This window comes from Notamacropus eugenii, chromosome 5 (genome assembly GCF_028372415.1).
Source record: "Notamacropus eugenii isolate mMacEug1 chromosome 5, mMacEug1.pri_v2, whole genome shotgun sequence".
NCBI classification, from domain to species: domain Eukaryota; kingdom Metazoa; phylum Chordata; class Mammalia; order Diprotodontia; family Macropodidae; genus Notamacropus; species Notamacropus eugenii.
In genome coordinates, this window is record NC_092876.1 from 187,717,867 (window position 1) to 187,730,447 (window position 12,581).

At 35.8% G+C, this 12,581-nt stretch overlaps 1 protein-coding gene across 5 annotated transcripts in view; it reads left to right on the forward strand.

Annotated features, from left to right (window-relative positions):
• The window catches only part of IFT88 (intraflagellar transport 88), a 122,936-nt gene that overhangs the window by 84,438 nt on the left and 25,917 nt on the right, over nt 1-12,581 (forward strand). For all 5 annotated transcript variants that reach the window (XM_072611677.1, XM_072611680.1, XM_072611678.1 and 2 more), the window contains one exon: nt 7,825-7,891. In XM_072611677.1, coding sequence (XP_072467778.1) covers nt 7,825-7,891 — 67 coding nt within the window. The remainder of the gene's footprint in view (nt 1-7,824; nt 7,892-12,581) is intronic.

The window sequence follows — 12,581 nt, forward strand, 5'->3', positions numbered from 1 at the left end:
GAAGTATACAAAATTAATTCAGACTCCCTCCTCTCCAGGCTAAACATGCCCACTAACTTTACAGTATAGCTGATTGAGTGATTGTCAATTAGTCTTATTCAACAAGTAGACATGCCCTAACAGTTGTTAAAGTGCAATAATAAGGAAATCTTCCCTGGAGGTCTCAAAACTAGACTAAATCATGTGACTTAGATGAATGTTTTTAATTTTATGCCACACACTTGGTAAGGAAACTTAACTTAAGAAATCTTGCCAGGTGTTCTACCCACAACTTTCTACTAAAATATTTTCAGAGATAAATGAGCTATTGAAGAAATTTCTTTTGGAACTTTCTTTCCTTGTCAGCCTTTTACGTATATGATTTTTCATCAGGTTTATTATTTCTTATTGTTGGTTTCATTAAAGAAATAACTTTAATAACTCCCAAGGTTAAAAATCTGAATTTATATTTAAGATCAACTATGTTGATTAGGATAAAAGAAGTTTTCCAGTTAAGTTGAAATATGAAGTTTGCTCATCAGACTTGTCTTCTTAATCCCAATCACTGTAATGCAGTCTTGTTAGTTGTTTAGTTGATAAATTGACTTGGGAAAAGAACTTTTTAATGTAATCTATTCATCCCATCCTCTCTTTTTTCTATGTGTAAGAACTGTTCCAGTATTAATAAACTGACTGTTTTCATAGTCTTAATTCTAACACTCACAGAAACCTAAATCCCCTACTTCGTTTTTCTTGTGGCATCACTCATTACTTTCTCTGTTTCGTATAGTAACCTCATGTCTCCATAGTTAACATCAGAATAACATACCGCCTGTCCTGGTGCTTCTTACATTAATGACCTCTTTGTCTTAACTTCATTTGACCATTGATTCATCCTTACATTTGTTTTCTTTCTTTTTCTCTCCTTTTTTCCTTCTCCTTTTTCTTCTTTTGCTCATTGCTGTTTTTCCTCTATTCTCTCAGATACTCTTTTCGTCTGGTTACCTTTCTATATGCAAATGAATGTAGCCTTGTAAACGTAAACATACACAGGGTATGTAATATTTCCCTTTCCTCCAATCTCTTCAGATATGCTACATACACAGTTAGCATTCTTACTTTTGCTTCTCTCCAAAAATTTGGTTGTTAGCTTGACTGTTTCATTCAGCTGTACTTGGAAAAAACAAAATACCTCTTTCATGGTAAAGCTCAATTTACTACATATATTGACAAGGATTAGACCTTTGTTTAATAAACTTGGTCTTAGGCTCTAAGAATTAAAGCTGTGAGGCATCCGGTCCAACTCTTTATTTTACAAATGAGGAAACCAAGGCCTAGAAAAGTTAAATGACTTGCCCACATATTAGTGGTAAATGGCATAGCCAGGATATGAACCATTTCCTCAAACTCCCAATTAAGCTCCCTTTCCATTATACTACTCTGTACATATGGATAGTTGTGAACATGACTCCAGGAAAAAGACTTATGAAAGCAAACTTTTCAGTCACTTCAGAATTGTTTGACTACATGCAAAGCGCTTACATGATAATTACACATCATTCTTGGGTGCTCATTAAAAATAGATTTCCTAAAGATTGCTACTAGGTTACATTTTGTTAACCTAGTTTGATTTACTGTGTGCTTATAAATAGCAGAGAACATTTCCTTTAAAACTTGGGATCTCAACCTTTTTTGTCACATGTGTTTTTGGCAGTTTAGTGGAGCCTATGGGTCCTTTCTCAGAATAATGTTTTTAAATGCGTAAAATAAAATGTGTTGAATTATAAAAGATACCAATTATATTGAAATACATTTATCAAAATATTTCTAAAAACAAATTCACAGGTGCCAGGTCAAGAATCTGTTTTAAAGGAAGTTCATACATTTACTTATTTCTCCTAAGTAGTCTAAATTAGGGAGATTTTATTTCTACTCCTACAGTGTACCTTGCAGAAACTAGTGCTGCTGTCTTTTTTCCTTAATTATCACCCAACTCAAACCATCTTGCCCTTGCAGAAGTTAGAGGACCATTGGGATGTAGAAATAGAGCTGGGCCTGGGGCTAACTCCCTGGGTGGTGTTGTGTGGGTCCACTTGACTTTTCAGGGCCTCACTTTCCTCATCAATAAAATTTAGGAGTTGCACTAGAATTTTTCTACAGGCTTTTCCAGCAGTAATGTTCTACCTTATGAATATGAAATACTTCAAGCATCTCCTCAGAATCAAAATTATGACCTTCTTTCACACAGAAGACTCTTTGTTTTCTCTGTACTTATTCCTTAATGATTTTCATCTTTTTTCTTTCACTAACTTTCTCCTATCACCATTTCAGGACTTCTCTCAAATTGCCACTTGGCAAGAGATTCTTCTTTTCTCTCTTCTTAATTTTCTTTCAAATCTTTCTTAAAACTTTGCCTTATAAAACTTTTCCTTAGCTTTTTTGGGTCAAAGCCTAAGGGGGAAGGTGGGATGGTAAATGAGAAGGAAAAATAAAATGAGGAAATAGAAGGAAAAGAAAACAATTCACATATCAGATTTCTCACCTAGTGATTATATGATCCAGTTGCTTTCTTTGTCTTCCTCAGATTATGATCCCTTTGGGCAGGGAAATCTTTTTCCGTTGCTCCATATAATTCATGAAATGATGTTAGTAATGAAGTAATAACAAATAATGAATAAACGACTAAGTTAAGCATAAACTCTTCTAAGTTGTGATTTTAAAGCCTGTTGTCTTCCTGTTTATTCCTACTCTGTAGCTTTAGTGATCTAAATGAGAAAAAAAATCCGGGAGTCCCAGTGAGTCTTCCCTAGTGTCGCTTAAGACATCTAGTTATGATACGTGAAAAATTGTCCTTTTATAAAATGTTTATATATACATTAATTGTCATTACCCAGTCCATTTTCAGATATTTTTGTCTAAAGTTTCTGGCTTCTGTGATTTTATTAGATAGTCTACATCATGGATTATAGACAACTCTTAGATTAGCCATTAACTAAGAATAGGAATGTCACAGATTGCACAAGAGATTGAATTGCTTCACCTCCCATCACTATCCCAGCCTACTCTTTGGAGGTGACATTAAACAATAAAAATGCCCAAGATGTGGCAGTGAGAAAAGAGAGAAGAAATAAGGTACCTAAGTATTCTGTTCTTGGCCACTAGAGAGGTCATTTGTAACTGTTCTGTTTGGGGTAAAAATTATGCTTAAATCAATCACTAAATATTTATGAGGCATTTATTGAGGCAAAGAAAATGCAAAAACAGTTCCTGCCCCTTAAGGAGTTTATGTTCTGAATGAAAGAGAGGACATGTAAATAAATAGGTTTATACATAAAGACACAGAAAGAGTCTTAGGAAGATAACTTTTGAGGGGAAGGCCTCCTGTAGAAGTAGTCTTGAAGGAAACCAGAGGTACTAAGAAGTTAAGAAGAGGAAGAAGACCATTCTTTTCCTGGGAGTCAGACCAGTGCAGACCACAAAGAGGGAAATGGAGTTGAGGAGATATCCAGTAGGCTAGTACTGCTGGATTATGGCTGGAAGGGGCAGTAAAGTGTGAGAAGACTGGAAAATAGAAAGAAACCAGATTGTATTTTTACCCTTATTTTATTTACACTTATGCCCCAACATTCATTTGACCAGCTTCTTTTCACCCTTCATGCTAATTATTAAAAACACCAACTAGCCAAATAATAAAATACAAATGTTACATATTATATGTTATATTGTATTATTAACAGTTAACAAAAATAATGAAAATTTACATAGTTAATATTGGCCTACCATGATGAGAATATTTTGATATCCATAGTTTTATCTCCTGAATCAGCCTTGTCACTTCCCTGTGACTCTTCCTTACCCCTAGAACCACGTCAAGCTATGGATTTTTTTAAAAATTGTTAGAAGACAGGAGTTTATCTGGAGCTTTGTTAGTGGTTTTAGATTTCTGAATCTGAGATACATCATTAGTACAAAAATATCAGAACCAGGCAAAAACTGGGAGCCTATGGGCTAATAGATTTAAAAATAATAACAACTTCATTTATTCTTGCCACAAAATCATTACCATATTTTTCCAACACTGTCCTATGGTGGAGGGTTTTTTTCCCTCTCAGTTTAAACCTCTTTATCATATACATTCTTTCTGAACCTATGAAATATGATTCAGAAACTAGACTTATATAGTTTCTATCAGGGAAAACTGCGCTGTCTTAAGCTTATGTAGGGAGAAGATGAAGAATTTCTTTCCTTATTTCCTGCTCCCTTGAGGTATTTTCCAAGATTGAGTGAATATTCTGAAATACCTACTTTAAGACGGACTGCCTCCTTAGGGGAAGCAGTCACAGTGTGCTATAAGTAAGAATTTGGGGATGGAGCCAAAGAGATGCTTCTCCTCCCTCTGCTTGGAGGAGTTCTTCACTAGTGATGAAAAAATCTGGAATACTCATCCTTAATAGTCAACAGTTCCAGACACAAAGGAGTTTAGTCTGGCAATATGAAATACATTGCGAACTTGTATGTAAAAACTAGTGTAAGTCCAACAGCAAAGAGAATTTTTGTATTATTTCATTTAGTTTCACTTTTCTGCATCATTATACATGAAATATGGCCATAAAAGATTTGTCCAAGTTGAACAATGTGTTTGGAAGAGAGCAGAGTGGAAAAATGGAGAACAGGAAGTGAGCCTTAAGTCAAGTCCTTAATATGAGAAGAGAAGATAATAACAGCAAAGTTCCTAAAAGAATTAGGAAACTATTAAGAGACAAAATAAAACCTAAACAGAAATTTCTCATAAGGCACATAGAAGTTTTAAGTGAGGTTCCAAAACGCTTTTTACTTGGCCCCTTTTTTAATATTTTGAGAATGTAAGTTGCAAGCTCATTTAAGTTCCATTTTCTAAATTGAATTTTCAAATTTCAGAATAGGTCTGTAAGCATTGCTGTGCAAATATTTGCTTTTATTTTCATTCAGAGAAAGCAACATATAAATTCCAGAGACATTCTTTTGGCTAGATTTTAGAAATGTCATATGCTTCTCAAAAATCACTGTAAAATGTGATGCACATATATCCAGAACGATGGCCAGAAGCCATGTGACATAGCAGGATAAGCATGTGCCCTTGTTAAAAGGGATCTGATTTCAGTTAAGAATTCACTACTTTAGGAACAAGCAAAAACATATCCTTTAGACCTGGTACACACAGAAAATGAAAAATAATGAAGCAAACTGAAAAGTTTGCAGCACGCAACAAATGCAACAGGAACCAGGCAGGTCATTTGTTCACATTTTATGTATCATCATAAACTTCAGCAATATTCATTAAAGTCCTACATCCTTGACTTCCTGTCTGCTAACAGAATCATGGCATTGGTATTGGTTACATGTGAACAAAATATTGTATATTAAGTAAAGCATGTAAAGTATTTTGTAAACCTTTAAAACACTATGTAAATGTTGGCTGTTATTGTTAATAAGGTTGCCAACATGATATTTCCCGGCAGGCTCTTAATTTCTGGTGTTCTATATATGTCCCTTTAATTGGTACATTCATAAATTGGACCCACTGATAATATCTGTTTTTATTCTCTTATTTCTGGGTTTATAATCATCTCTTTAAAATCTCTAGTGTGATCATTTATTACCATTATTTGTATGTTTGTGAATATACTTCATTGTAAAAACTGAGCATCATTTTCAGTAGATTTTATTTTATGTAAAGTTAAGCAAGCTACTAATAAAATTGTTTTAAATAAGTAAAAATGAATTCCCAGCTATATTTATTATGTACGTTCAGGAGTCCACAAGAGCCCCAGGATTATACCAGAGGTGGGGTTGGGGTGTCCTCTTCACATTTTTGTGGCATGAACTCTTTTTGCATTCTGGTGAAATCTATGGACCTCTTCTTAAAACAGTGTTTTAAGTGTATAAGATAAAATGCAAGAAAACAAAGGAAACCAACTATATTGAAATACAGTTATCAAAAAAAACTTTTAAGAAACAAGTTCCCAGACCCTTGGTTAAGAACTCCTACCCTCTAGATCATTCAGGGGTCAGGAGATAAGATCCATTATCCAGGTAGTGCTAACATTCAGCAGGCTGAGTCTGTTCCTGGGTAGCTTTATTTCTAAGATGGAAACAGTTGGTGTTCTGGAATAGAAATGAGTAGACTCATGATGAAATTTATGTACTGTAAATGCTTCATAACATAATAATCTACATATGATGATTTCTAGGACCTTATCTGAATGGTTTTAAAGGAATATTTTGATTGTAATTTTAAAACTGCCTTCTTTCTTGGTTTTTAAACAGAACGAACTTTCATACAAATTATTACATAGATAACACAATATTGTATATGAAACATTTCACATTATGTGCCTATTAGAATAGCAGTAAAAAGAAGATTATGTCATAGTGTCAATGAAAATACTGGAGCCCAGGAATTTATTTTCTCTGTCGAATTCCAGACTTGTTATCCTTAGGGAATGGTGCAGAACACTATTTACACAAGACTTTAAATTAGATTGAAAAATTTTCAAGTTAAGTAAGCATTATGTTTACCAATTGAGTTAATATTTAATTGTCATTTGTGCATTATGAGCATAAATCTGGAGACTATGAGTGTTAGACACCATCAGTCAGTATTGAGAATTCAAAATGAAAACAAAATCAAAATCATAGTATTTTGTTATTTTAAAAGATTTTTATTGCATCTTATTATATACAAAAGTACTAAGGCTGGCATACTACATCATATAGACATGTCTTGAAAAATTGAAAGATAATTTTAGGGGGGAAGGACTTTGAAATTATTATGTTTTGTAATTTTTAGGAATCCAACCCATTTGAACAACCAGTTTGTTTCTTGAGATAACTATTTATATATTTTTTATTTTACATATTTTTGTATCTTTTATTTTATATTTTTTTATTAATTGATTAAAGGTAGTTTCAGCGAGAGAATGTATTGACATGCTAAAGGTTGGGATCCATTTTTCAGTGTAAACAAGTAGCAAATGAGTACGTTTACTGAATTACTCTGTACTTTTGTAATTAAAACATATACACATGAAAATATAGTTGTTTAATAAGAGGCGAAGCCAGTGTTAATACTCATATTCTAAGTCTTGTGCGGAACACAAAATAACAGTAAATTTTTTACATAAACCTAAAAATAACACAGCTGGAAGATGTTTATAATGTTTTAGTAGTGTGAGGCAAAGGAGGGGGATAGTTCCAAGAATGTAGACATTTTAATGGACAGATGTTTTAGAAGCTTTTAAGAGTACCTTTATTTTAGAAGTCTGATTTAAAAAACAAACTAAAATAACCTTCCTGCCCTCCCCACCCCCTGCATCCCAGAAAACTAATGTATGCTGGGTATTACAAATGTAAGGCTCATAGAGTCAGTGTTCCCCTGTCACTTTTTCTTTCCTCTACATCTTCTATACCTCCTCCGTGCACAGTTAGTCCATAAACATTCATAATAAGAAAGTATTATTTGGATGTGAGTTTTATTACACAAAGATTAGTCGGAACTTAAAGTAAAATGGCATTTTGAATATCTTTCCAAAGGTTTGTAGGTTTTTGCATTTGTCTTAAAAAACACCAGTTACAAATTTTCAACTCAGTCTCTTTTATGTCTCTATAAACCTTCAAGTGATGGTGGATTTGGATTTAAACTTTGAGGAGAAGAGTAATAAAAGAACAGTCTGTCTTATAGTATACAGAGCACTGTTGATAAAAATTCAGCCCTTTGGCCCATATTCAGCCCTGAATCATCTGCAGGGTAACTGTGTTACTTTACCTAGGGTTTGTTGTGTTAAACTTGTCCTCTTCTTGCTCTAGCGCATAAAGTCTGGCAGAGACAGCAGTGGCAGTTCTCGTAGCAAAAGAGAGGGAAGTGCGGGCAGCGGTGAGTATTTTCAGTTCTTCTAAGGCTGTGGAATTGCCAGATTTCCAGCATGTGGGTTTCTGGAAGAAATATCTTGAAGTAAAAATCCTTGATATCGTTTTTTTTTTTTTTTTTGGTTAACTGGATATATATTTTTTCTTTTGGCCTGGGATAGAACTTCATATTCTAATTAATGAGAAGACAAACAAATTGAATTTTTGAAAATTAATGAAAGAGTAATAATTATATTTTAAAAGAAATATCATTTCATTAACTTCAGCTATATTCTCTAACATAAACTACAGTAAAATTAGATCTTACAAAACTGAATGGATAAATTTTAAAATTGTAATTAGCTTAGTAATGATATAAACGAATGCTTCTAAAGTTCTTGAGTATAGTTTTATCTTAAGTTAAACATTCTTGGTAAAATTTTATTTTACCAAGTTATTTCTCAAATACTTTTTTTTATAGGTAATGCAAAGATAAGCTTCAATTCAAATTCGGTTTGAATTATTGTGAATACCAAGTTAATAGAGACTAAATGAAGTTTTACTATATTTTTGTTTTCAATTCTGGATTTTAATAAAGTACCATGAGAAGTAGTGGGATGTGGTAGTATACTCTTCATTCCTACTTGTGGCTTCATTACTTGCCTTGCACGAGATCTTTTTTCCTCTCTGTGTTTCAATTTCCCTGTCAATATAGGATTTTTTCTACTTTAGAAGAATGTTGTCCCATTGGAGTTTTGAAAATGTAATAATCTTGATGAAATAATTAATTAATTTGGAAAATAAATGCTAAGTTGATATATATGACCATAGATGCAGATACAAATACTTATACATCTCTGTTTGTATAGCATGTACATGACCCAGGTCATGTACATAGACTAACTGTATTCTTGGATACCTATTTGTAATGTGGCAATCAAATTAAGGAGAATAAAAGTTGATGCTTAGGTAGTCAACCTGATTAACTCCCTGTCCTATGTTTCTTTTATCTTCTCATCTGGTGAACTCTTACCCAAAGCTTTATCCCCACACCAAGACCCTGAGACCGGTACTATTCCTAAGTAAAGAAAAGGAACTTTAGTCAGTCCAACCAACATTTATTGAGTGACTATTTTGCTCAGAGCATTGTACAAGGCACCAGAGGAGTTAGAAAGTTTAGATAAGACATGGTTATTGCCCTAATAGATCTCAAAGTCTAGTAGGGGCTATGACACATGTACAGAACCATATAGTACACAGTATATGATAAATGCATTAGAAAAATACAAAGTACCATGTGAGATCCAAGGGAGGAAAAATCAGTCACTCCCAACTGGTGGGATGAGGGAAGGCTTCCTGAAGGAGGATGCTTTTGAGTTGAGCTTTAAAGGATTTGTAAAACCTCAATAGCAAGTGGAGGGGGAAGGCCTAATGTGAGCAAGAGCTTAGATGTGAAAGGTCTAAGTATATATAGGTGTTGGTGAAAAGTCCAGTTTAGCCAGAAGATAGTCTATGTGAAGGAGAGTAATATGAGTTAACACTAGTTTGAGGAGGCATCAGTTTGTGGCCCCAAATGCCAGGGAGAAGCATTTGAACTTTACTCAGGGAGCAAGGAAGCCTTTGAAAGGTTCTGAGCAAAGGACTATTGAGGCCGCTTTGCATCCTGACCTTGGTTACCCAAATTCAAATTAACTGTGTTCCTGAATTGTTCTCTTATGATTTAAGTCTCTGACATGCCATTTGGTACTAGATTTCCTGTGTCTGAACCGTAGTCTTCCATGGTCATTCCCTTACTTGGTACTCTAACACCACTCACCCATCTAGCTGAGCCATTTTCAGACCTGTCACATTCTTCTTGACCTCTCTGTAGCCTTTGGCACTGTTGATCACCCTCTTCTTCTTGATACTCTCTTCTTTCTGTGTTTTTGGGATACCATTCTCTCCTGATTCTCCTTTTACCTATCAGACTGTCCTTTCTTAGTCTCCTTTGCTGAATCCTCTTCCATTTCACATCCTTTAACCATAGATAACCCACAGGGCTCTGTCTTGGGCTCTCTTCTTCCTCTGGAAGATTTCACTTGGTGGTCTCATTACTTCCCATGGATTTATCACCTGTATGCTGATGTTTTTCAGATCTGCCTATCCTGCCTTAAAACTCTCTGCTGACCTCGAATCTTACATTTCCAACTGCCTTTCAGACTTCTCAAGCTGAATGTCCCGTAGACAGCTTAAAATGTGCAAGACAGAACTCATTATCTTTTCCCCTAAAGCTTCCACACCTCACCATCCCCCTCTGCTCCATACTTCTTTGTTACTGTCAAGATCACCATCATCCTTCTAGTCACCTAGGCTTGCAATCTATATCTCATCTTCAGCTTCTCACTGTCTCCCACCCCACCATATCTAGTCTTTTGCCAAGGTCTGTCAATTTCACCTTTGCAACATCTAGAATACTACCCCTTCTCTGATACTGCCACCTCACATTTGGACTACTTCAGTCAGCCTGCTGCTGGGTCTACTTGCCTCAAGTCTTTTCTGATCATACCATATACATCCCAGTGATTCTGAATTCCTGTGTCATTATCCAAACTCTGTTCTCCATGTCCCACTACCCTCAACCTTCCCACCCCAGAGTTTCAACATAACTCTACCTAGCCCTTCCACTGTGCCCTCTGAAATGCCTCTTCCATAGGCATCAAACAACCTTCATCATAAATCTTTTCCTTTCTCACCCCTTTCATCAGAAGATAGCTAGAAAGCTGTTACTAAAGCTTGACTCCCTCCAGATGACACAACTTCCCTTCTTTCAAAATATCAAGGCAGGGGAGTTAGTTAATTGTCACTTCCAAGTTCTCTCCCTAGGTTCATCACTCAGTAACATCTCCACCTTTGAAGTTCATGTTATTCATCTTCACTGCCCAATCAAAATCCTAGTTACTATTATCTACAGACCTCCAGGTCACTCCCCCTCCTTCCTGAATGAATTTGGTACATGGCTCACAATTCTTCTCTCCTCCCCCACTCCTGTCCTCATACTAGGGGACTTCAATATATATGTATACACACACACACACACACACACACACACATACATACATATATATTGACTTTTCCTCAAAATCCTAACCACTAATCACTTTCCATGACGCATTCTTCCATCCCACCTCAGCCATACACAAAGGTAGTCATACACATGGTGATCTTGCCATCACCCACAAATATACCACCTCCAAGTTCAAGAATTCTCAAATCCCCTTATACAACCATAATTAATTGGCTTTTCATCTCTCGCTCCTCCTTCCCTTACCAAACCCTACTCTTTGCCCACACAAAACCTCCAGTCCCTTGATTCTCCAGTTCTCTCCCTGGCCATCTCCTCTGTACTCACACTTTTACTCTTTGGTGAATCAGTTTAACTCTACATCATCCCTTCTCTCTAGTCCCTTGCTCCCTTATTCACTTATTCATGCAAGCCTTAGCCTTGGATCACTCCCAGCATCTGTCACCTTAACTGCTATATACTTGTTGATGAACAAAGGTAAAATCCCACAACTCTTTTGTTTAGGTTCATGATAAATTTATCTTATACAACCTAAACTAGATCATCACTGCTGCTAGGTATAGTAATGCCTCCCCTACCAATTTACTATCCCACTTTCCACAAAGACTCTTCCAAATCTTTTCATCCCTCCTCAAATCTCCTTTGGCTCCCTCTCCCCAACCCTTTCAAATGAGAATATTGCCTTACATTTTTTTAAATTGAAGCCATTTACCATGAACTCCCCCTTTTCCCCTCTTCTTCATTCATATCAATCAGCTGGTTCCTGCCAGTATCTTTCCTTTCACCCTTGTGTCACATGATGAGGTGGCCTTACTCCTCCCTGCTTAAATGATTCCATGCCATCCCATCTCCTCTAGCAGATTGATCCCTCTGTCATTCCCACTATATCACTTATTTTCCATCTCTCTCTGTAAATTCTCTCCATCCCTGCTACCTACAAATATACCCATGTCTCTCCTATTCTCAAAAAACCTTCACTAGATCTTTCCATCCCCTAGAACTATGTCCTATATGCCCTTTGAACTTTGTAGCTAACCTTCTTGAAAAGACCAACTACAATAGATGCCTTCACTTTTTCTCCTCTCGTTCTTAACTCCTTACAATCCAGCTTCTGACCTGATCATTCCACTAAAACTATTCTTCCCAAATTTACCAGTGATCTCTTAATTGACTAATTCAATGGCTTTTTCTCAATCCTTTTTCTCCTCAACCTCTCTGTAGCCTTCAACACAGTTGATGACCATCTCCTCCTTGATAATCTGTTCTCTCTAGGTTTTCAGGACCCCATTATCTCCTGGTTCTCCTCCCATCAGAAGGCTCCTAATTCTTCTTTACTGGATCTTCATTTAGACCATACCCTGTAGCCATAGGTGTCCCAGAGATCTGGACTCTCTTCTTTTTTCCCTCTAAACTACTTAACTTGGGGATCTTATCAGCTTCCATGGATTTAATTACCATCTCTATGCTGATAATCCTCAAATCTGCCCATTCTGCCCTAACCTCTCTGCTGACCCCTAGTCAGACATCTCAAACTGGATGTCCACTAGACATCTTAAATTCAATTTGTCTAGGATTAAACACATTATCTTTATCATTAAACCTCTGTCTTCCCTAGATAAAAGTCCCAACTAAAATCCCATCTTCTGTAGGAAGTCTT